Source organism: Nesoenas mayeri, assembly GCF_963082525.1.
Source record: "Nesoenas mayeri genome assembly, chromosome: 5".
Taxonomy (NCBI): Eukaryota; Metazoa; Chordata; class Aves; order Columbiformes; family Columbidae; genus Nesoenas; species Nesoenas mayeri.
In genome coordinates, this window is record NC_137548.1 from 68,787,595 (window position 1) to 68,812,345 (window position 24,751).

Consider the following 24,751-nt stretch of genomic DNA (forward strand, 5'->3'; position numbering starts at 1 on the left):
ACCTGTATCTACACCTACACCTGCACAGGTTTCCAGGTGCAACCTATACCTGTACCTATGGCTGTATCTACGTCAGACCCTATATGTGCTCCTGAACCTGTACCTACGCCTGAGCCTATACCTACATGAGCACCTACACCCGCACTTACACCTGCACCTGCACCCCCCCCCATCCCCACCGCCACCGCACCGCGGCCTCAACAACAGCCCCGCGTCCCCCTGCAGCACCAGCACCGGCCGTCACCCGGCACGGTGGCCGTGGCACCGCGGTCCTGCCCCGCGCTGTGAGCGGGGGACCCTGGGCTCCATGCTGGTGACACCGGGACCAACACCGCAGCCACCACTGTCACCTGTCACTGCCCTGTCCTCTCCGGCTGCCGAGTGACAGCACAGCAGTGCCAAAGCCGTGCCGCGGAGGAGCCGGCTGCGCTGGCCAACCCGCGCTCCGCAGGATATTAAAGATGGTATCGGCGTCGCCCGCCCCGGCCTCCTCGCTGTTCTTCCCCGTCGTGCTTTAATGAAAGTCACAAACCCCGGCTTTTGACAGAAATCATTTCCGCTGTGAGCGGGTGCTTTGCTGTTCCCTTTAACCCCTTCGCAGCACAAACAGCCGCACAGCGGCAGCTCCACGGGCCCGCCTGTCTCCATGCGGTCAGCAGACTGCTCGGAGCCGCTGCCAAGGGGCAGTAATTCGGTTTGGGATGACAAACGGCATCACTGAGATGTATCAGGCTGTACTTTACAGCCGGCTCTCACGCAGGGCTGAGTGCTCGGGTGGCTCCCTGATGCCTGTATCTCATCAGGAAATTCAATATTGAACTGCTGTCTGCAGGCTCCGGCTGCATTTTGCTCTCTTTTCAATTATTTTTTCGCCAAGAAGAGTGATCCGTGAGCCAGACGGAGCAGCGGGCGCCGCGCAGAACCTGCCTCACCGTTCTGTAGGTTGTGGACAGAGCGAAGGCTCCGGATCCCGTGTCTGTGTCATTTTCTCGGCCGGTGGGACGGTCACCAGGACTGCGCTCACGGGGCGGCCACTGATCCAGGTCCAAAGGGGCGCTGGGGCGTGGGGCTCCTGTCGAAATCAAACACAGCGCGGGCGAAATGCGCAGAGGGTGGAATTTCCTCGTCATTAACTGGGCAACGGAGGCAGCAACGTGTTCATTTCTCACACCAGAAGCCAAGCGCAGGTTGACACTGAAAAAACAGGGTTAGGAATAAACACTGGGGCTGTCCTGGCAGCAGGATTTTGGGAAGACCCTCCCTAGGATGGGAGTGACCTGAAAGAGCTGATGTTCAGCCCATGGGGTGAGGTATCCCACGTACAGCTCAAAATAAATATATCGGGATACTTGGGGCACATTTTAGGAATGTGATACCATCAACCTCTGTTGGGTTTTTCTTTTATCACATCAAACCCAACAAACATTAATAACAACAAATGTGTTAATAATAATAATAATAATAAAAATAATAGTGGTTAGCAAGGTTTGGCTTGTTAGAGCAGTTTCATCATCCTTTCGAGCAGCAATGTTCATTTTCTCCCTTGCTCCCTGTGGGTTAATCAGTAACTCGGGGCCGCGCAGAGAAACGGGCCCGGGTCACGCAGGAGGGACACGCGGTGACACAGCCCCGACCCTGCGCACGGGAACATCCGCCCCTTGTTTGTTTCTCAAGATTATTCACAAGGTTAGGAACTGATTATGGCTAGTTAAGAGTTTCTGGTCAGCTGCATGGAGAGTTTTCTGTGCAAGTTTATTTTTTGCTATTTATGGAAATGTTACTTGCTTTCTATATAGTTTTCAAGCCGCTGGAGTGAGTGTTGAGGGGGGAATTATCCATCAGCACCTACAGAGGAAGCACCTCTGTTCGTCCGAGTCTCAGGAAATGAGCTTCTCCAATTTTGAAGGGATTTAACCCCCCATGTTTCCAAATAAAAGCTCTACAGCCCCTGGAAAAAGGGACTTTTTCCCTAATATGCTGGTTATGCCAAACCTCTTGCTTTGGGGGCATGTTTGGGAAGGACCCCAGGGAATTACTGGCTTCACTGTCTCTCACTATCATCTCCCTGCCCATCATCTCCCAGTTCTTTACCTCCTGTCTCCCTGTCCATCATCTGCTTGTCCATCCTCTCCCCAGCCATCACTTCCCCATCCATCGCCTCCCCGTCCATCACCTCTCTGTCCATCGCCTCCCAGTCCGTCCCCCTGTCCCACGTCCCCCTGTCCCACATCCCCCTGCCCGCTCGCCCTTGCCGGGGGGCAGATCCTCCCACCGGGGTGACTCCCCCACGTCCTCTGTCCCTCGGGGGCGGCCCCGGTGCCGGGGGCGGTGTCGCGGGGGGCGGGACGCGGGTCAGCCCCGGGTGCGGCGGGACCGAGCGGAGCGGAGGAGGAGGAGGAGGAGGAGGAGGAGGATGCCGTACCTGCTCATCAGCACGCAGATCCGCATGGTGAGTCCCGGGACCCGCCGGGATGGGGGACACAGGGGGACACGGGGGCGGGCGGGGCCATCGGGACACGCTCAGCCCCGCTGTCACCAGCCCCGCTGCCCCGGCTGCCCGGGCTGGGGGTGCGGAGCTCCGGGGTGACGCCGCGGGGATTTGGGGCGCCCTGGGCACGGCCACGCTGTGTCCCGGCTGCTGTGCCCCGTGCGGGGTGTCCCCACGGAGCACAACCCCCTGTCACCTCCTGCCCCTGCTCATCCCATCCCTGCGGTGCTGCCCGGCAGCGGGTGTCGGGGGGCAGAGCACGGGGGTGCCTGAACCCCCACTCATGTCCCCTGAACCCCCAGCCCTCTCCAACAGCAAGTGAGCGAACCAGAGGAGCTTGTCGTAGGGTCCCATGAATGCCAAAAAAACGAATCTGTGGCCATGTGTCCCCACTGTAGGTTTTTCCCCCTTCCCCAAAAGAGCCGTTTTGGGGTGGAAAACGCGGCTGCAGCCACAGGGAATGGCATGACCAGCAGCACGGTGGTGCGCAGGAGCCCCAGGGGGCTCTGGCTGAGACCTGGGCTCGGAGTGCAGCCCCTAATTCTGATATAAGCCATAAAGGAAGCGTTGCTGCCCAACGACGGCAGCACCCGCACCCCACGAGCTGCCGATCCCCCGTCTGCTGGCGCATCCCGCCAGGCTGCGAGAGCCGATAACTGTGTCTGAGCCCCGGGGTTTCCCTTCCCAACACAAACGCGATCTCCAGGGCTGGGAGCCAGACTGGGGCCATGTGGGTTTGCGGTAGGAAGGGGTAACGGTGACAAAAGCCCTTCAACGAGCGGGCAGGAGTTGGGTGAACGATGCTGCTGCTGTTGTTGAAGATGCCCCGATACACACATGTCCCATCCTGAGCGAGTGGTGAATTGAGAGTGGGGACGTGGGGGATGCGGTGGCACCGGAGCAGCTGTTGGCAGCGGTGCTGGGCATTGAACACATTGATTAAGTGGTTACGGACCGAGATACAGAAAGCACCGCAGCGCTGGGGTCTGCAGCGCTTTAGGGAAGAGCACGCAGCAGTGTGGGTTGGATTATGATGGGTCAGCGTGTTCCCCCCAGACTTTGGGAACTCTGCTCTTTGGCAGCGCAAAGCAAACACTTCCAGGCTGAAGGCCGGCGCTGAGCCACGGCTGCTGCAGCCGCCTGCCCCGGCAGGACTGACGGACACTGCTGCCGTTCCCTGGCAGTGCCGGGGCAGCGCCGGGGCTCCGGGGGCTGCGCTGGAGCCGTGAGCAGGGAAGGATCTGCCTCTGCTTCGGTTTGTGCCTTTTCCAGCAGCGGAGCGTGCTGCGTGCTTGCACAGCTCACCACAACGCGCAATTACTGCTGCAGGGGACGAGGGACAACCCTTGGATGAACAGTTTTCACCCGCAAACCTTTTTAAATAGTGTGGAAGAGATTGGAAAGGCAACAGCTTTTTGTGAATAGTGTGGAAGAGATTGAAAAGGCGCCGTGTGGCACCATGTCACCCCGATCTCCTCACCCTTCCCGGGCAGCGGGGCCGTGCCCAGAGCTGCCTCCTCCAGGACAGCCCAACGGGGATGCTCGTTTGAGGGTGAAAGCCCCAGATTTGCAGGTTTGGGAGGTGCAGCCCTGTCCTGCAGCCCTCGGGAGCTCAGCCAGCAGGTGGCCCTCCAGCAGCAAAGCCACCGTGGTCCAGCAGCAAAGCCACCAAGGTGCCTCCTCTCCCGATCACGCCCACCCCAGTAGAGCTGTCACTGGCGCTGCCTGGGGAGGGGGCCGCGCAGGTCGCTCACCCGCTCTGCCGTCCCCACAGGAGGCTGGACCCACCATGGTGGGGGACGAGCACTCGGATCCCACCCTGATGAGCTTCCTGGGGGCCACCAAGAGGAACATGCTGGGGAACCACTTGTAAGTCCTCTGCGGCGTGGCGGGCTCTTCCCCCTCCTTATCTCCCAAACTGGGAACGTTTTCACTGCTCGTGTCCACAGTGGCACCTTCCAGGTGCACATTGATCCTGGGACTAGTTTGATGCTGAAAAGGCACACGCGTGTTCTTGCCCCCGCCTGTTGATTCTCACCCAAGGAAACGCTGCATGCTATTTTATTTAGTCCTTTCCTTTTCCCTGCCCTGACCCACTTCAGAGCTGAGCCGCCCGCTCCTCTCCGTGCACACCAGGGTGCTGCTGGCTGGCACCGGCACATCCCCGGCCTCAAATAAAACAGGCACCGTGAGCCTTGAAATCGCTCTCCATAATTCCATCTGCCCTCATCCTGACACACCAACCTCCTGTTTTATTACTATGTCCAGCATGTTCTTCACATCTTGGCCCACCTTTTTTCCTAATTTTCCCCACTTGATATCTCACTGCTTGTTTTCCTTTGGCGAAAAAGATACAAGCAACCAAAGAGCAAAGCAAAACCTCAAATGCAAGTCAAAACACCACAGAGGGGCAGTTTGATTCCTGCTCGAGCTTGACGGGCAAACACCGATATCTGAGTCCCCAGCTCCCGTGGCATTAGAAACCTGCATGGGGTGGGAGGTTTTAAAGAAGGAAGAGAAGTGCCGTGTTTTGCAGTTCGGGAGGAGGGACCTGAGCTTTCCACAGGTTCTGCCGGGTGGATCCACCCCCTTTCACAGAATCACAGAGTCACAGAATGTCGGCGGTTGAAGGGCCCTGGAAAGCTCATCCAGTGCAATCCCCCCATGGAGCAGGAACACCCAGATGAGGTTACACAGGAAGGTGTCCAGGCGGGTTGGAATGTCTGCACAGAAGGAGACTCCACAACCCCCTGGGCAGCCTGGGCCAGGCTCTGACACCCTCACCCCAACAAGTTGCTTCTCATATTCAAGCGGAACCTCCTGTGTTCCAGTTTGCACCCATTGCCCCTTGTCCTGTCCCTGGTTGTCACCAGCAGAGCCTGGCTCCATCCTCCTGACACTGCCCCTTTCCATATTGATCCCCAGGAATGAGTCCCCCCTCAGTGTCCTCTTGTCCAGCTCCAGAGCCCCAGCTCCCTCAGCCTTTCCTCACACGGGAGATGCTCCACTCCCTGCAGCATCTTTGTTGCCCTCTCCTCTCCTCCCTCCCCGGGGTCCTGAGCTCCCCGTTGCCCCCGTTCCCGGTGCTGTACCCGCGCTCCCCGCTGCACATCTGCCCCGTTTGTGCAACCGCGGGTGGGGTGCGGGCGGAACCGAACGGGCTGGAAGGCGGTGCTGGGCTGCTGGCACCCGGCGGCTCGGCCGCACGCCAGCGGGGCAGCCCCGCGGCCCCTGCCAAAATCCCGCCTGGGAACAGATGAGAGCTCCTCTGCCTTTCCTTTCACCCACCCAACCATGGGGCTTCGCACCCCAATCCTGCCCTTCCCGGAGCGCCCTGGGCACGAAACCTGGAGCGAGCCCTTGGAGGGAGCCTGAAAGCAAAGCCTGGGCAGTAGGGACGTGCTGCGGCACTGCGGATGAAGGGCTTAATTACCTGTAACGCGGGAGCGCCCGTCCTGCCCGGCAGCTCTGCAGCAGCTGCTGGAACGGCCCGTCCCTGCGTCCCAGCAGGCGCTGGCTGCGGGACACCGGGGACACCGGGGACACGGGTCATGGGCTCGGGCTGTGCCAGCGCCTGCATCCCCTCCACCTCGGGTGACTGTTCCGTCCCCTGCGAAAGGCTTTGCAAACGCTCCCTGCGTCCGCACGCGATGCAGAGCGATTGCACAGAGATGAAGCAGCTCGTCAAACCCGCGCTGCGCGCAAGGTTTCGGTTCTCTCCCCACAGAGCTGTTCAAAGCCCTGGGCAGCTCAGCTTCGCTGCTGCTTCCAGCTCAGACCTCCGCCTGTCAGATTCCTACAAACAACAAACAGCCCCGGCCTCTGCTCCCTCCTCTGCATAATGGCAATAATACTTCCCAAGCCCAGCCTGTGAATGTGCAGGCTATGTGGCAAGGCTCCTGGAGAAAGCTTTCAGTTCAAAGACACTTATAATAATACATATTATCTGTACACCACATCTATAATTACAGCAAAGCATAGTCTGTCTTGAGAAACTGGAAAAAAGCTTTCACATCTTGGTGTTATTTCACGCTGCAAAAGCGCTCGCCACCCCATTAATGTTTTGCAATCTTAGCAACTTTGGAAACGCTTTTGGGTCTTTTTTTAATTGTTACTAAGAAAATCAGAAGAGTCTTTGTGAAGGTGCCCAAACTGGATCCCCAGCGATCCCGCAGCCCGTCATTATCGGCTTATCTGGCACCGTGAGTCATCGGAGCGCTCGTTCCATCTGCTGGAACAAACCCTGCACCCGCAGAGTGTGCCAGGAACAGCCAGCACTGGGCAACAGCCAGAGCTGGGGAACAGCCAGAGCCGGGGAACAGCCAGTGCCAGGGAACAGCCAGCGCTGGAGAAACAGCCAGTGCAGGTGAACAGCCAGAGCCGGGGAACAGCCAGAGCCAGGGAACAGCCAGCGCTGGAGAAACAGCCAGTGCAGGTGAACAGCCAGTGCCAGGGAACAGCCAGAGCCAGGGAACAGCCAGCGCTGGAGAAACAGCCAGTGCAGGTGAACAGCCAGAGCCGGGGAACAGCCAGAGCCAGGGAACAGCCAGCGCTGGAGAAACAGCCAGTGCAGGTGAACAGCCAGAGCCGGGGAACAGCCAGAGCCAGGGAACAGCCAGCGCTGGAGAAACAGCCAGTGCAGGTGAACAGCCAGAGCCAGGGAACAGCCAGAGCCAGGGAACAGCCAGCGCTGGAGAAACAGCCAGTGCTGGAGAAACAGCCAGTGCAGGTGAACAGCCAGAGCCGGGGAACAGCCAGAGCTGGGGAACAGCCAGCACCAGGGAACAGCCGGTGCCAGGGAACAGCCAGCACTGGGGAACAGCCAGTGCCAGGGAACAGCCAGCGTTGGAGAAACAGCCAGTGCAGGGGAACAGCCGGTGTCAGGGAACAGCCAGAGCTGGGGAACAGCCGGTGCCAGGGAACAGCCAGCGCTGGAGAAACAGCCAGTGCAGGGAAACAGCCAGTGCCGGAGAACAGAACAGCCAGTGCCGGAGAACAGAACAGCCAGCACCGGGGACCAGAACAGCCAGTGCCGGGGACCAAACAGCCAGCGCCGGGGCTGGGATTTGCCACATGCCCCGTTTTGCTCTGCTCTCCCCACCTGGCTCAGCCCGTTCTGCATCCACACCGCGTTGCTCCAACCCCCCACCCGGTTTCCTTAGGGGGCAGCGGCCCCACAGCCCCGAGTGAGCGCAGGAGCCGCCGGGTCCCACAGCTCCTGCTCCAGACCCGCAGAAAGCGCGGGGAAGGCGCTGGCCGGACGGCAGGGCCAGGCCCCCGGCATCCCCGTGCGGCGGCTCTGGCGCGGGCAGAGGAGCCTCCGCTCTGCCTTCCCGGCGGCTCTGGGGGCTGATGGCTTCTGGCTTCTGTTTTTCCAAAGGCTGAAGCCCTGGCTGAAGGCAGCGGCTTTCTCCAGTGCCCACATTTCAGGCACAGGCTCTCAAAAGCACCCAAAACTTACAGGCAGGCTCTGATGTAGGTAAAACATAGTTTTTTAATTCCTTAGAAACATCCAAATCACTTTTCTCTGCAGAGATTATCCACTTTTCCCCTGAATTCCCTGCTGGGGATAATGGGAACCCTCATTGCTGTGGTTTCAGCCTTTGGACACCTGCTCCCCAAACCACATCTCCATTTGCCGGACCTGGGTGCTCCTGCTCCACAGGGGGATTGGGCTGCATGATCTTTCGAGGTCCTTTCCAACCCGCGGCGTTCTGTGGCTCAGTTTACCGTGACCCGTTCCGGACAGGCCTGCCCGCCGCCTGCCCGTCCCCACCTGGTTCACCACGTGCCAAACGCGGTCACTGGGTTTGGTGGCCAGGCTGAGTCACCTCCCCGAGGAAACTCCCGTCCCTGCCGCCCCCTGACGGTGCCCGTTGTGCCGTTGCAGCTGGGAGTACTACGTGAACGACGCGCCGCGCATCGTGCTGGACAAGCTGGAGAGCCGCGGGTACCGCGTGGTCAGCATGACGGGCGTGGGGCAGACCCTGGTCTGGTGCCTGCACAAGGAATAGCGAGGAGGACCCGGGCCTTCCTCCCGGAGCAGATCCTGCTGGGACCGGCCCGCAGCACATCTTTTCCCCTCAATTCTGCTTTCTGCCCCGGAGTCCAGGTGGTACAGGCCAAACCTGACCCCATGGGGACTTGCCCTCCCTGCTGTTGGCAGGACCTGGGGAGGAAGGTACACCCAGGCCAGAGGAAATGCCAAAAACCAGATGGCTCCATCTCTGCTTTCATGGCAAATACCAGCTTTTTACATTTTAATCACCATTGGAGGGAACTCAAAGAACAGCTTGGGCTGCCTGTTCCCTCGGGCTGCCCGGAGAGGCTGCTGTGGAACTGGGCAGGACAGGGCATCCCCCTCCCTGCCCAGCACCAATCGCACCATCCCATACCCAAAACATGCAGCCCAGCACTGATGGCACCATCCCACTCCCAAAATGTGCAGCCCAGCGCTGATGGCACCATCCCACCCCCAAAATGTGCAGCCCAGCGCTGATGGCACCATCCCACCCCCAAAATGTGAAGCCCAGCACTAATCACACCATCTCACCCCCAAAACGTGCAGCCCAGCACTGATGGCACCATCCCATCCCCAAAACCTGCACGGGAGCTCCACGGTGCTCTGTGAGAACCCCGTCCCACGGCAGCACGGCCACTTTCCCTCCCAAGGGGGCTTAGCAGCAGCATCAGACTTTCAGTCCCCAAAGTCCCATTGGAGCACAACATATTGTTCCCAGAACAGCCCTAGAAAGGCCTAGTGCCCATTTCGGGCTCGGGCTGTGTCATCTCAAGAGCAGCAATTGCGATGCTGGATCGTTGGGGTCCATGTGTCCGTCCTGCTGCATGGGCAACACCAATAAAATGTTTCTCCAAAGAGACCACCGTCTTTCTGGGGGTTGTTTAAACAGTTGTTCCCAAAGCCTCGTGGCCCCACAGCTCCTCAACAAGCTTCAGGAGTCAATGCAGCCGCCAGGGTGGGTGTTCGGACAGCAGCTCCGCACCCCGGAACGGGGCAGCTGCTCCGGGCACAGACCCACAGCTTCATCACTTACTCTGAAGCGTATGCAGCTTTTTTCCCCGCTCCGTGAAGGGATAAGGGCTGCAGTCACTGGAGTTACGATCCTACAACAGTTTTAAAAAAGGAGGTTTATTGACTTTAAATTAAGAAACAGCTTTGGGAAGGAAGTCTGGGGGGAGGCTGGGTGCTGGCGCTAGGTGTGAGACTCCGCCTCGTCTTCCCGCTGGAGCTGCTCGATGAGCTGCTGCCTCTCGGCCGCCTGCCGCAGCCGCATCATCACCAGGCTCTCGTAGTCCCGCTCCGACACCACCGACGCCTGCGAGCAGAAAACAAAAGGCAATTGTGAGGGGCAGCGCGTCCCCAGCCCTGCGCCGTGACCCACGCTCACAGCGCACAGGGAGGCGCGAGGGGCCAGAGCGGCCTGGGCGCAGGGAGATGCAGGAGGTGCAAAAGCCGCCCAGCCTGCAGAACACAGCGCCACAGGGTGACCGAGGGGACAGCGGGGACACAGACGGAGCCTGAGCGACCCCGCGCCGGCACAGCTGTCCCTGCTCGGCGGGCGGAGGGGAACGCACGGCCTGTCTCACCAGGCTGGGTATTGCGATGACAAACCGCTCTGTGCAAAGTCCAGCGCACGCTTGAGCCGTTACAAAGGCCAGCGCCATAAGCACAATAAAATCACACCTTCCTGTGCTTTAGTCACGATGCAGCTGCAGAAGCAAAGCAGCAGGCGCGCTCCCCAGCCCGACTCAGGAGCGTTTGGGTTCTGCAGAGCTCCCGGAGCCCCTGAGCCCGTGTGCTCGCGCCTGTCGCGCAGCTCCCACGGAGCGCAGGCTGTGCTGGCTCCAGGCGCAGCAAGGGCTGGCTCTGCCACGCGCCTCGCAAAAGCCGCTCAGCACCAGTGGGTGGCCTCCCTGTTTCAGATGTATTCAGAGCACCGCAGTGCTTGGAAACATCCACCCCGTCTGCTTGACAGCTCAGGTGGAAACAAAAGCATCTTGACAGAAGGTGAATGAAAAAATGAAGTCTCGCGTTCATCTCGGCAGGAACTAGATTTAGTGGTGATTTAAGGACATCTGAAATAGAAAACAGAAGGGATGAAAAGGCAATAGAATAGCTGAATAAGATTCTGCATGAAAATGGGGTAAGTGCAAATTTGTTATCGTGGGCCAGAAAAACGCTTCCTCCAGCTGCAGTCTGGCTGCAGAGGCCCACAAGAGATGAGAAACGCAGGGAAATTAAGAGACTAATACACCATAATTGGTATTTTAGGAGCTGCGTGAGTGAAATAACCTTTCAGCACTGCACAGCGCACATTCTTGGCGCCTGAGAACGCAGCAGGTCGTCCCAGCCCTCGGCGGCGGGTCCGCGCTGCCGCTGACCGCGGGTGCGCGCCGTGGGTGGCACGGCATACCTGAGCTGCATGAATCACCGCACAAACCTGAATCCCCACCTCGCGCCGGGATTTACATGTCAAACAGAGCTGAGGTGATTTCCGGGCTGGTCCGGAGCCCTGCGAGCCGGCGGGGAAGGGAGAGCAGAGGGCCAGAGCGCGATCGGGCCGCGCGGGCGGATGCTGGCGGTGCCGGCTCCGCAGCCCCGGCAGGAGCGTGGGCCGGAGCCGAGCCGCTCGCACACCTCCTCCCCGCCACCCCGGCAATTACCAATCGGGTAGAACCCCGTTCTGACGTGCCTGACTCAGCAAGGGCTTGGCTCAAAACAAACCACCCGCACACGGAGCTGCAGCCGGGGAAGCGGTGACGGAGGCACATGAGGAGAAGGCGGCGCTGGGGATTTTTAGCACTCCGGGTCCAGCCTGGCTCAGTCGTCCCCGGACTCGCTTCTTCCAGCGTCCCAGCTGGTGGCCGTGGTGGCCACGGTTCTCCGCGCGCTTCGGCAGCTCCTCCTCGCCGCCGGTTCGCCTCGGGAGCTGCTCCGCCACAGCGTAAGTCTATTTTGCATCCGATTTTCCTAACTCTTGTCTTTTACGTCTGCGTTTTGTTGCTTTTTAGCTTTGCATTCGACTGCATTTCCTCGGTTTCCTTCGGCGTGACTGAGTCACCGTCTCCCTTCCCAGCCACCCACTGAGATTTTTATACCGTGCCCTTCGCCAGGAAGGTGGCTGGTTACCATGGCACCGCCGTGCCCTTCTGTTCTAGATGCTAGATGAGATCTGTTCTCATGGTGACTGGGTGCCTTGGCTGTTCCTCACCAGCTCCTGTCTGCAGCACAGATTTCATAAGCTCAGACTCCGCCATTCCTCCTCCACTCAAGAAGGAGACTCCTTAATATCTAAGACGGGCCAACAGCTCCTTCGCGCAGGGCCGTGCTGCGTTTGCATTTCCTGCAATACCAGCCTCTCTGTTTTCCTTGCAGCGCCGGGCACGGGGAAGGAAGAGGTTGTTCCTGCTGCGTGACTTGCTGCCGATCCTGCGACTGAAGTCCAAGAGCCGCCCGGGAAGAGCCGGCAGCTCCCTCCCTCCTCGGCATGGATACCTGGCGGAGGGGGTCCCTCAAGTCCACAACCTTCTTCAGACGCTTCTCGCTCAGGAGACACAAAAAGCTGGGCAACCAAGTCATTATCCTGAACCAGAACAGCCACACTCTGGACAGCGAGGGCCAGTGTCAGAAGAGGGAAGGCCTGAGGGATCTGAAGGACAAGTCTGATTACCTGTCATGCCAGAGCGAGCAGAACCTGGCCAAGGCGCAGGCGCCGCCCAAGCCGCCCCGGCTCTACCTGGACAGTTCCAGCTGCCCCAACATCATCGACCGCACGGATTCTCACCCCGACATCTCCTTTTCTGGTGCTGCTCACCAATACCACAAAGCCACCCAAACTCAGTCCCACAGGGAGCAGGGCACGGACTGCGGGGCCGCGGAGCCGGGCGCCCTGAACGGCACCGCTCCGCCCGACCCGGCCGACCCCTTCCTGTCCTTCAAGGTGGATTTGGGGCTGTCGCTTCTCGAAGATGTTCTGCAGACCCTCAGGAAACAGAATCCCAGAGATTACGCCATTTGAAGGTATTTATCACTTAATCCGTCACATTTACTCGCTGCTGCTGCCAGTTTCTCCAGTCCCAGCGGGAGGAAGGGTCCTGCAGCGTTCCTGTTGTGCGTGGCCTGTTTGCTGTCCTCACCTCACCCGCCCCACACTGTCCCTGTCGCTGTCCTTGTCCAGGAGCCCTGCGGAGCGGAGCTCCCGGGCTGCCGGAACCTCCCGGGCAAGTTTCCACGCTCCACGCCGGGAATCTCCCCCCGGGACTGCGCGTCTCCTCCTCCTGGCAGAATGTCACTGCCTGGCAATGGACCTGTGACCGTGGGGACGTGGCTGTGACACGGCGGCGCACGGACAGATGGTGTGGCACACAGTGCCTGGGGACAAGCAGCCAGCCTGCACGGAGACGGCAGCATCGCATCTCGAAGCCATAGCTACGGCAAGGGGCAGGACACACAAACTGCTCTTTCTCCTCCCACCGTGTTTGGACGTGAAACAAAGCTGTTCATTCTTGTTTTTTCTGGTGGGTTTCTTTCCCCCGTCTAAAGCGCAGTTGGCACTGCCAGCCTGGAAACAGGTAAGCATCCATGGGGCTCGTAATCCAGCGGCAGCAGGTTATTTATCCTACTAGCAGGAGAAGCAATTTCTCTGGTTACTGCTGCCCAAAGCATGCACTGATCTATCGGCTGTACAGATATGGAAGAATAAACGTGTCTGTGAGTGGAAGCGTCCTGTAGCCTCATTTCCTTGGTAGCAAGCCAGAAAAAGCAGCAGGCGCGCAGGCCCCTGCTCCGCAGTGAGCAGGATCCGTCCTCTCGGGCGCTGCGCGTTTCCAGGAGGGCGGGGAGGCAGTTTGGCTCTTCCGGGCGGGGAGGCCGGAGCTGCGGGTGCTGTCCCAGCCCCAGGAGGTGCCCGCAGCCCAGGGTGACACCAGCACACCTTTCCGGGGCCGCACAGCGGCAGGGCCAGGCTGAGAACACTTTGGGCGCTATCGGGGAAACTGTTCAGAGGACATGACAGAAACCAGGGGGCACCAATCCTTACCCTTTCATAGCTAATTACATACTAGGGATATTTTTTTAAAAAAAGAAAGCCCTCCATGCAGCCAGACAATCAGAAGGTTTGGAAGGCAGATACAGCAAAGTGCAGAGACATTGCAGAGAAAGCACAGACGGCTCTTAACCTACCAGATTTGCATCAGGCTGTGAAGTCAGGTAATGAAACAAACTCTGTGAAACCTCAAAGGAGCTTAGGAAAGCAGCAAGAGTGCTAGACGGGCGGCTTTGCTCAGCGCTTCAGTGCAGCTGAATGAATGGCCCCAAATGGCACTGGCAGGGAGATCCCACCACGGAAAGTGCCAGGAAAACCTCCCCAGGAGCGAGCGCTTCCTGCTGTTGTCGCGGCAAAACACGCTGTCCACAGCCTGTCGTGTGCTGTGAGCCCTCAGAGCCGCCGCGATCAAACAGTCGCTGCTCCGGCATAGCCTGGAGTCACACTGGTCACTCTGCATCTTTTGTAATTCAAGCGCAGCTCATGGTGCAGCTGCAGCAGCTCCCCAGGACCTGCTGGGCAACGCGCACACACTGCTGTAGCAGCAAACAAGGCAACAAGACCATGGATACGAGCGTGTCGCGACTCACAGCCCTGCCATCGTGTCGCGACTCACAGCCCTGCCTTCCCCTGGGCCGGCTCCCGAAGCGCGGCCGGCGCAGCTCTGTGCCGCGCAGCCCCGTGTCGCGCAGCCCTGGGCCGCAGCGAGCGTGTTTCCATGAGAACGCTGCGGTGCGGGGCTGCTCGCTGAGGCAGAGTCGGGGAGGAGCTGGATTCGCACAGAGCGGGAACAAACACGGGGGTGGATTCAGTCAAAAATAGGAGCAACCCGGCAGGAGCAGTAAATAGGAAGTGAGGGGAGCGAGGGCAGCTTAAACAAGACGGAGATTAGTGCAGCTTGAAAGCAAGAATGTGGGAGCTGGTGGCTGGGGAGGCCGACTGGGACGGAAGGACGAGGCAGGGAGCGGGCTGAGGCAGCGGCACACGGCACCCGCGAGAGCTCACTTTGCACAGTCTGCACTTGAAGAGCTGAGGACAAATAACTCGACTGGAGTTATGAGCACACTGCATCCTAGTGGAAGCACGGCAGGATTTGGGGAGAGTCTGGAGTAGGAACTGCAAAAAGCAAGAAGCAGAGCAGCCTGGAGATCTTGGCCTGGGCAGCAAAACTGCAATGTGATCAAGGAATCTGCAGCTGCTTACACGGAAAAGCAGCAGAAAGGAGAGACAAGCACCAGCAGTGCAGTTTTGAGGAAAGGATGCAAGTCACTGGCCATAACTCCTCAGCACTTGGAGGGCTGATTCGGGAGTGGTGGGGCTGTGCTGGGCAGCTGTGAGCCAGCAGCTGCACACGCCGGCAGCGCTCGCTGCTGAGCCTGCGCCCCGCGCCGCTCCAGCGGGATAACCCTCCAGAGCCGCGCGCGCTGCGCCGCACACCAGCGAGCTGTGCCGCGGACACCAGCCAAGAGCGACTCAGGCAAAGCCAGAGCTTTGGAACCCACAGAGGCAAGAATCCACTTCCGAGCTCAGATTGCACCCTTAGGTACGAACGAGCTCTCCAGAGCCAGTTCTCGTTCTCTACTAGCCAGAGACAGTTAAATAAACTGGACTGGATTCTGCTTTTTCCCCCGGTTTGCCTCCCACCAGGCTGGCCGCCCCGGCACTGTGCTGTGTGCAGCACTCACGGGCTCCGCGCTGCGTGTGGTGCCCCGGGCCGGGACGCCGGCACTGCCCCTGGCTGAGGTGCCCGGGGAACCGCTGCCCAGGCAAAGAACGAGCAGCCCGGCTGAGAACACGCACCCCTGAACAAGACTGGGGTAACAACGAGGCGCTCTGACGTGTAAACGCGTCTACTAGAAATAACGTCATTAAAAAGTCCGGAGAGCGGATGCGCTGAACCACTCAGCAGCTGCTAAAACACGTGGGTAGCGAACACAGCGACAGCTGCTCGAGACACGGAGTGAGGCCACGAGGCAGGCGTCCCCTTCCCAATGACATCTTTCTGATCTCTACACTGCAGGAAAGGACGGGGGGGATAAGCATCCCAGGAAGTGTGAACTGGAACTCAAATCACCAGCAAGGAGCACGGAATAACAGAGAGCCAACACTTTGCTGCAGCTCGTCTTCAGATCAGGTTTTGTGTTTTAACCACTAGATGTTGGTGCCTTCTGTGTGCTTTGTGACTGGGATACGTTTGCTGTTCAAGAGCAACGGCTTCAGAGGGATTATCTGGAGCAACAAAGAGGAAAGAGCCGGGAGCTAACAAACACCTTGCACTTGAAGCAACCACACTGGTAAAGGGGACCCGAACCAGACAATGAGGTCCCTACGAGGATATTTAATTGGATATTGCTTGCTCTGCCCTCCCGCAGACTCTGAGAACATAGGTTTCCTTTCAGCACTGAAATTTCATCCTCTTGTGAACGCAGGGAGCAACCAAGCCTCGCTAAAGCAGCTTTCTAGGAGTCCTGTTGCAACCACAGGATTATCACAAAGTACATCACAAAAACCCCCCAGAAGAATGGCACTAGAGGGTTTGGGCTGAGCAAAGGACATCCTTGGTTTTCACTCGGAAAGAAGAGAGTGAGACTGTGGGAAGATCCAGCCATTAAATCATCTGTGTTCCGAGTGTGCAAACTCAGGCAAAAGGTCCTTAAAAACGCCACCGCTTCAGCACAAACAGGCTCATCGAACGGCAGCCCCTTCATTCAGAGCTCTTTCCAGCTCTGCTGGGAATCAACGCGTCTTACCGTACATGCCAAGCACAATGTTAAATTTAGGTTGCTATGGAAACAGATTTAAATAACAGCAGCCTGCGTGTCCTTACCTGGGAAGCCCTGGGCTGGCCGGTGCTGCCGGGAAGGCCGGTGCTGGGGCTGTGCCGGGGCTGCCCCTCCAGCCAGGAGATCTTCAGAGGATTACTGACCAGGCCGACCTCGTTCTTCACAGCCATCTCCTGCCAACGACAGCACTCCATCAGCACCTCAGCCTCACAGCCCGCTCTCTCCCGTGTCCCTCATGGTCACAGAGGGTTTTCCAGCTCAGCCTGGCAGCACGGTGCCCAGCAGGGCACAGTGGCAGAGTCACCGCTGCTCGGCAGGAGAAACCCTCTGCGAGGCCGGGCCCCATCAAGCGCAGGTAGAACATATTGCTGCCAGTACTTCGATAAACAGGCAACGGACAATTCTGTGGTTTTTGATTATTTGGATATTTGAGTGAAAAAACAGGTGGCAAGAAATACACTTGTACAGTCTAAGTTGATGAATCTACAAAAATGAAGGGTAACTGGTGAGTTCTGTTTCCACGGCCACATGAATTGTTATAACTCATACTGAGTCAAGACATTTAGATTTATTTTAAACTGCAAATGCCTGACAGAAGCTCTAGAGCTCATTCAGCCCATCTCCACAATGGGTAATTCAGTTGGGCGCGAGCAGATGGAATGGCTCCGTGCCTGCTTTCGACAGCAGCGTCTGTGCTCAGCGCTCCTCATGCACAGCCTGCTTGTTTAGTGTGCGATCTGCTCCAGGTTTGTGCCTCCAGCTCTGCCGCTCCCTCCGTGCGCCTGCAGCCTCTCATTACCCCGTGCACGGCTTTAACGAGGCGGCAGCGCGTCCCGGCCGCCGCTGTGCCAGCCCTGCCCTCCCCGCGCCCCGCTGGGGTCTCCCACACTTACAGCCGCCTTCACCGTGGCGAATTCCACCACTGCGCTCCCCGTCTTCCGACTGGACACCAACAAATTGAGCACGTCGCCATACTGTTAACACAAAGCAGGAAAGAGAAGTTAATTACACACTCCCAAGTTCATCTGTGGAACAAGCGCAGAGAAAACACGTGTTTTCACAGACACGAGGCCTGAGCCGCCACTCGTTCTGCCTCGTATGATGCCTCCACTGATCCCAACCTGCCATAATTTCTGTCCCTCTGGGAAATAATTGTGGGGAGGCAGGGAGCTCCACTTTGCTTCCAGCAAGCCCAGTGCTGGAGGGCTGCTCAGCTCGGAGTCAGAGCTGCAGGAGACACTCGTGTGAAGGGAAAACAGAGACCACACGCCGGGATTAATCAGATCAAAGGCTCGTCTGTTCCCGTCTCTGAACCCGCCGCAGCAGCTCATGTACAGCGCTGCGAGCAAAGGCAACAGTGCGCCACAACCACACTGCTGGTCTGTGACTCTTACCCAGAGCACGAGCCACTGGGGGAAGAGTTTCCAGCAGCAGGAGGCCCTGGGAACCAGACAGAGCTGCTGGCCGGGCAAAAAAGAAAGAAAAAGAATGAGCTGCTCTAGTTCTTATGCAGCTTCCCAGGATTTACTGTCCTTTCTTGTACCCCTGGAGCAGGGAAAGATCAAGTGGTGGGAAAAAGTGTCAGACAGGACCTTCTGTAGGATCCGCAGCAGAACGTCTTTGGAGTATCCCCCTCCTGTCTCATCTTCTTTCCCGCATTTCCATCGGAGCTGGGAAACAAACACGACAAGCTAATTTTGCTCGCTGGAACACATGTTGCCGCGCTCAATGCAGCTCCTGCCACCTGCACAATTATCAAGTTTGCTATTTTCGGCTACACTCCCAGCATCGCCAAGACAGCAATTTAAACATCAACATCTGCAAAGGGAACAAATTATTTGGGGAATGGGGAGAGACACTGTTCAATGAAATAAAGACAACAATACTTCAAAGCATACTACAGGGTAAGCAGCAGATGCTTCCTCATGCTTAGAGCAGAGATAACTCAATTTCAGGCTCAAAAATCTAGACCAGACACTAGAGAAAAGGATGAGGGAGGAAGAGCATTTTAAAGGCAGCGGCAGCAGCTGTTTGCATGCACGGTACACATCAGACAGAGGAACTTCACCTCCGTGGTGTGAAGGGACATGCCAGTTCAGCAGCGATGCAGCGTCCCTCCTGATTGCCAAAGCTGCATCATGTCCCACCAGTTTTCACCAAAACCCAGCTTTATAACGGCGTCTTACTTTGAGTTTGGGAGTTATTTTGCCCTCTGCTCCGCTTCTTTCTTGCCTGCCTAAAGAGAGGAAGGAAAAATAGATGAACAGCCCGCAAGAATTAGAGGCAGACGGCTTCAAACATGATAATGAGCTATTGCTGCACAGTGGAGCGCGGATGCTTGCTGGTTCAGTGTGTGGCTCATTTCCTGACAGATTTGCTGGTGGTCTCTGCACAAACCTGCGCTGCGGTCTGTGTACACCTGGGGAACACCAGAGAACCAGGTTCCAGAGAGCAAAGCCTCAGCAACCATAGGCTAAACACAACCTTCTTCTCCACACCGAGCCCCTTTTGGGTGGTCGGTACCGAGAGCTTCCAAGGGGATACAGAAGCAGGAACCCACTGACAACTATTATTTTTCGCAGACTTGAATCACTCCCTATTTCGAGTTTGCAGCACCAACTGCTTTAATCATGCAGGACCTGAAGCTCCCTCCAGCGTTCCTGTGGGGCTCCGCAGCACACCATCCAGCATCAAGGCTTCAGGGTATTTAAAGGAGCACCAAACACGTCTTAAGGAGCAGTATGCCACAACCAAGCAAGCAACCCCAGAAACATCAGTTTTCTGACTTATCCCTGAAAAAGGCACCAAGTAGGATCCTATACGGGGCCAGCAGGCTGCAGCTGTGCGCCAGCTCTGCGCACGGGGAGCTGCGGTCCCAGCACATGGCATTCGGCTGAGGGGTCCGACCTCCTCTCCTCTCACCTTGGCCGTGCTGCTCTCACCTTGGCCGTGCTGCTCTCACCTTGGCCGTGCTGCTCTCTTTCAAGCCGGATCTGCTCTCGAATGAGCCTCTGCTGCTCCTCGAGCTGCCGGGAGCCTTCTTCCCGCAGCCGTATGATCTGCAGCAGAGGTAGGACAGCACGGGTATGTGAGGGCATCGCTCCACGGCTGGTTCACGCCAGCTCAACGCTGCCAAGGAGCTTTTGTCTCACACCCACCCCTGGGCAAGCCTCCTGCCAGCTCCCCTGTGCCAGCGCGCAGACAACCAGAGCGCTCGTGCTCGAGTGACACAGTCCCTGCCAGCCGGCACGTCACCCATTAGCTGCTGTTAATTGCTGCTGTGCAAAGGGGCAGATAAAAATAAAACCCCGAGACTGACATATTTGCCAGACCACTGCAAGATCCCTTCTGCAAGCCTCTCTTTCATAGAGCCCACTAATGCAAAAGGCAGGACTGCTAGACAGAGATTTGCTGCATCTCTTCCCATGGTTTTCATTACGATCGTAAAGAACTTCAGCAGTTCTTCTCAAAAGAAGCAGAGAAATATAAGAATTTATCATTACTTCTTGTTCTAATGATCTCGTTATCTTGGTCTCCTCCTCTTCACTATCATGGCTCTGGGCTTCTCGTTCTCTGGCTTCAAGGTCTGCAGAGAAACAAACAATTAAAGCATTCAAAGAGAATCTTGGCTGCCGATGCTGCTCACCAGAGGTGGATGGAAAGATCCCACACTTGGCTACACCTCCCCCAGTTTCAATCATCAGAGCACTGATAGCTCTGCTACCTGCCCAGGCACATCGCTGTATCAGCAACCACCACAGTCCCTAACTCCGCACCCTTCACGAATGGACGGCAGATTAACCAGAGGTGCATTCCAGCTGAAGAACTGAAAACACCCAGCTAATTCAAGCCAAGAGAAAATGAAGCTTTGATTTTATTACCAAGCTTTACTTTCTTTCGCTTCTCATCGAGTTTCCGCGTCCTTTCTGCAGCTTGCTGCTTCGCCTTCCTCACTCTGTCATACGCCGCCTGCCAAAGAACCGACACGACAGTGAGAAACCACGTAAAGCAGAAGACATAAGACAGAAAGCAGCGAATAAAAGCAAGATCGTATACTGAAATGCCTTAAGCAGAGGTGAAACATTTTCTGCCTCTTGCTAGCGCATTCCTCCTAAAAGCGTTGGAAGTTAACACAAGTATCCTGAACACACGAGGCCCAAAGATCTCCAGATGGAGCCCCAAAGGGCGAGGAAGTATGAAGTGTACTGGAGAGAAACTCTGACCATCTGCAGAGCCGGGGGACGATTTTAGTTTGCTCAACATGTCAAAAGTAGCTTCAGGGGTACTGCTAACAGACCAGGTTTGGTTTAGAGCGAAGTTTTACAACTAAAAAGTTGTGTTTTATATGAAAGATTTATTCACAAGACAGATGTTTGATTCACACGAACATACCAGATCAAAGAGCACCAGCGCTCTTTAGCAGCAATAACTCTCAGCACTACAGAGACTTATGAACTGGGGAAAATGGGCATTTTCACCGGCACCTGTTCAAACCAGTTCCTAATCTGCTCATCAGCCTTCTGCGAGCATTCCTGTGGTAGGTAACACACAGAGCAGCACACACGCTGAAGCATTACCTGCACAACAGCTGTGCGGGGAAGCACTGCTCGTGTTGTTTATGTGATCAGAGTTATCTGCTCATTTTTATGTTGTTTTTAACCTTTCCCCTGCCGTGTCATGTCCAGACGACTCCCAGGCCCGAGCTCCTGGCAGCACAGGGCGCTGCAGCCTGCAAGGCTCTGGCGGCAGCACAGAGATCGCCACTGTGATTCAGCTCTTCCGTTCACAGATCTCCCGTGTACCACGGCAGGAAACGCTTTGAGATATTATTTGTCAGACCTTGACTTCAAGGGAACAGCAAATGCACTGCTGCCGTGGGAATTTAACGTACCCCCAAAGCAGTGGTGCTTATTTATTTTTTTTAAGGGGATATGCCCCTGTCTAACACGTTATTAAAGACAGTATCTCACCCTCACAGCACATGGACAGAGCTACTGCTAGAAAAATAACATTTGTCCGAGTTCCTATCTGGTACCTGCTATTTGATCTCATGGACAGCTACAGGGGCTCACAGATCAGATGTGTTGGGGAAGGCTCAACCGCAGAAGAGAAGAGGACAGGGGGAAGTGAATTTCCATCAATGCCCCCCAGCCCCCAGCATCCTCACCCGCGCTGTCGCGTCTGTCAGCACGGCCAGGGCCTGAGACAGCTGGTGGAAAACTTCCGCTGAGGATTACAAGAAAAAAGGGTGAGATGCAGAGAACCACGTGCGGCCTGGAGACGAGCCAGCAAACACAATCCCTTATGGAAGAGACCTGCGGAACAGCAGAGAGAACAATGATCTTTCCAAAGCACCTGGAAAGCGACCCACCGCCAGGACCACCTCAGCCCAAAGGACATTTGTTACATCAGCTTCAGTGTAAATTAAAGAAACAAAAACTGAGACCACTTCATTTGAACAGAAATCCTGAAAATGTGAATTCAGGAGAATCCTGTACAGAAACGTATCACTCGGGCTGAAACACGCTGTTACCAACAGGTTCTCCCTTGTGGACCAGCAGCTTCTCAGCCTGAGATTCAAACTTTGCATTTTAAGTCAGTATTACTGACCCTGTTCCTGGAAGGTTACACATTTCAGCCAGAGGCCTCCCCTCATGCTTCATATGGCTTCTCAACCTCCTGCACACACCAAAGCCCCAGTTTTCCTCTCATTCCTACTAAAATACTTTTTTTCTGGTGGAAAATTCTCCTCTGCACTAGAGTTATACGTTTTCAGTCTATAAAACTGTAGCCTATCAAACTGGAAAATGCAAGATACAGTATTTTTAATTTCCTCCTAGTTCCCACTGCTGTTCAGCGCTCCCTGGAGCTACAGAACCGAACCGGAGCAGCTGCAGAGCCAGTGCGAACAGGGCAGGTACGCTCAGCTCCGCAGGGCCAGGGCCTCGTCTCTAACAGACAAAAAGCAGCATTATCCATACAGAATATGATTTATAAACTTGCTATTGGAGTTTTGACTGTTGAGAGGTATGAATTAGAACACCGAGCAGCCAGTAAACACTGGGGAGGGCACGGTCAAAGGTCTGGGATTCAACTGCCACGTGGGAAGATTCTGAGAGGCGCAAATAAAACTTCAGCACTGACTTAACACAGGTGTTTCTAAACCCAACACGTGTGCATTCAACCCTAAACCCCAGAGCTCTCTAACAGTGATGAAAATAGCCCTTAGTCCTGCACGTGGATCCTTCCCATGACATACACTTTACCTAATTACACGCAGACAGCCCTGGAGTTAAGTGGAGCCACCGCCAGGAGCCTGCGCGTGTGAAAGCAAGCAGGGTTGTTTGTGTGTGCACAGCGCCACCTCACCTGCTCGGGGGTTGTCCGGGTTCTTGTCGGGGTGACATGTCAGGGCCTTCTGCCGGTACGCCTTCTTCACCTGCAAGACCACAAGCGGGTGTTACTGCCGGGTGCTGCGCGGGCTGTGCGGAGAAAAGCAGCTTGGGATAAAAACAGAAACAAGGCATCAACACTGCAGGAACAAAAAACGACTATTCAGAGGGTTTCTTTGTTGTTGTTTTTGTCTAACTTAAAAGACACTTTCCTACCGTAAGCAGGTGGTTTTGGTTAAACCCACATTCCTGTGCAGGACTGGATCTCCTCCAGGCCTGACAGAACACACGGACCGTTTCTGGAGCGCTGACAGCTGCTCCAAGCCAGAGGTTTGGCTTTGGGGTGCACTGTGCTACAGCCGTCACACCTCAGCATCGTCACAGGCTGGCTCGCCCAGGAGCTTTCGGGCAGAGGGGTAACCTGCCCTTTGCAGGTGGAACTTCGGCACAGAGAAGGTACCATTTACCACGCAGCAACTGAGTTTGGCAAGGTGAAGAAATTTTGACCAAAGACCGCTTAATCTCTTGTACACTTCACAGAAACATTGACAGCTTTCTGAACTGTGTCACTTCTAACAATCCGAGTTCCCTTTTTGGGGAAACCATGCAAGAAAGAAAAGGAAGAAAAACTGCTGTGCCGCTGCCAAAATGAGGGGAATGAGCGGTGTCCTGGCACCACCTGGTGGGCACCGCGCTGGGAACTCACATCCTAACATCCCAGTTTGTCATTTTCTCCTCCTTTTCCCTCGGTGATGAGCTCAGCAGTGACCGAAATCTTTCATCTCTTTCAATCCTGTATGTTGCGTTTGGTTCATTCTCGTTTTGTGCTTCATGCACATGGGATTTCCATGCAGCCTGAGACATATTTACCCGTTAGGCCCAGACTGCAGCTGCAGAGCTTCACCCTGTTGAGCTGCTGCTGCGCTTTATTGCTGAAGAGGACAAAACCAAAACCCAAACCCAACGAAGAGAAAGCCTAAGGAGGAAAATCCAAGTCTTCCTGTCAAGTTTAACCCTGTTCAGTTACTAATAGCTCACCCCCAAGCATTACTTCCCTTGAAAAGGTCGCCTTCCCTGCTCAGCTTCTCAAGTCTTGTGCTTAGCACTGATTTACCAATTGAATTAAAGAAGAAATGGAAATATATCATTCCAAACTCACAAAATGAACAGAATGACTTATGGGAACCTACAGTACCCGGACCAAGCTCTACCAACCGGATTTTTGGTAAGCGCAGGAGGAGCTTTCCCTTTGCGGGGACACAAACAAACACAGCGAGAGGAACGACCGCTCGGCTCAGGATCCAGGGAGCAGCAACGCGGGGCCGCGGCCCAGCCGCCTCCTGCCCGGCACGGCGGGGAAGGCGGGGGCGGAGACGCCCAGAGCGGGGAGAGAGGGAGGGACCCGGTATGACCCCCCCCGGCCCTCACCTCCTTCTCCGACGCTTTCTCGCCGATGCCCAGCAGGCCATACAGGTCCAGCTCCAGCACATCCTTATCCACCGCCATGGCGGCCCTGCCCGGCGCCCCGGCCCTGCCGCGCTGCCTGCCGGGAAATGGAGTTTCCGCCGGCCGCCGTCCCGGCTGCAGCGCCGGCAGCTGGACTACAAGTACCATGGTGCACCGCGCTTCCTGCCGCAGGGGCCGCTGCCAGCGGGCACGGCGCGGCGCGGTGTTTGCTGGGAGATGTAGTTTTTTGGCGGCAGCCGCAAGCGGCGCCGGGCCGCCCAGGCACTACAACTCCCGTCGGGCTCTGCGCCGCCGCCCCCGGAGCGGTGCCGGGAAGCGTGGGGTGCGCTCGGCGCAGTTTTGGGGTGTTTTTGTCCAGATTCGTGTGGGTGTGAGAACAAACGCTCCGGGGCAAACGTTCCGGTGCTCCGGGCGCGGGGAGGCGGCTGTGCGCCTCGGGCAGCCGGGTCCTGAGGAGGCCGCAGCGGGGCCCGGCCGGGGTGCTGTCAGATGTCCCAAATACATGGGAGGAACAATTAACGAAGAGCTGTTGTTTTTATATAACTGAGGACCTGG

General features: G+C 56.7%; 2 protein-coding genes across 3 annotated transcripts; one reads left to right on the forward strand and one right to left on the reverse strand.

Moving 5' to 3' along the window:
• Positions 1-2,413: 2,413 nt before the first annotated feature.
• Positions 2,414-8,586, forward strand: GCHFR (GTP cyclohydrolase I feedback regulator; the record flags this gene model as incomplete). Its single annotated transcript, XM_080345773.1, has 3 exons — positions 2,414-2,449; positions 4,263-4,357; positions 8,379-8,586. The coding sequence occupies 3 exons, from the start codon at positions 2,414-2,416 to the stop codon at positions 8,500-8,502; spliced, it is 255 nt and encodes an 84-aa protein (XP_080201899.1). The 3' UTR covers positions 8,503-8,586.
• A 1,032-nt stretch (positions 8,587-9,618) lies between these two features.
• Positions 9,619-24,264, reverse strand: DNAJC17 (DnaJ heat shock protein family (Hsp40) member C17). Of its 2 annotated transcripts, none has more exons than XM_080346155.1 (11): positions 24,158-24,264; positions 22,707-22,776; positions 21,505-21,563; positions 20,219-20,306; positions 19,841-19,923; positions 19,300-19,396; positions 18,524-18,573; positions 17,930-18,007; positions 17,231-17,311; positions 16,382-16,510; positions 9,619-9,825 (listed from the first exon to the last, which is right to left on the reverse strand). In XM_080346155.1, the coding sequence occupies exons 1-11, from the start codon at positions 24,233-24,235 to the stop codon at positions 9,703-9,705; spliced, it is 936 nt and encodes a 311-aa protein (XP_080202281.1). In that variant the 5' UTR covers positions 24,236-24,264; the 3' UTR covers positions 9,619-9,702. The 2 variants fall into 2 exon arrangements, with proteins under 2 accessions (XP_080202281.1, XP_080202280.1); XM_080346154.1 differs by lacking the exon at positions 9,619-9,825 and adding an exon at positions 9,862-12,159.
• Between the last annotated feature and the right edge of the window lie 487 nt (positions 24,265-24,751).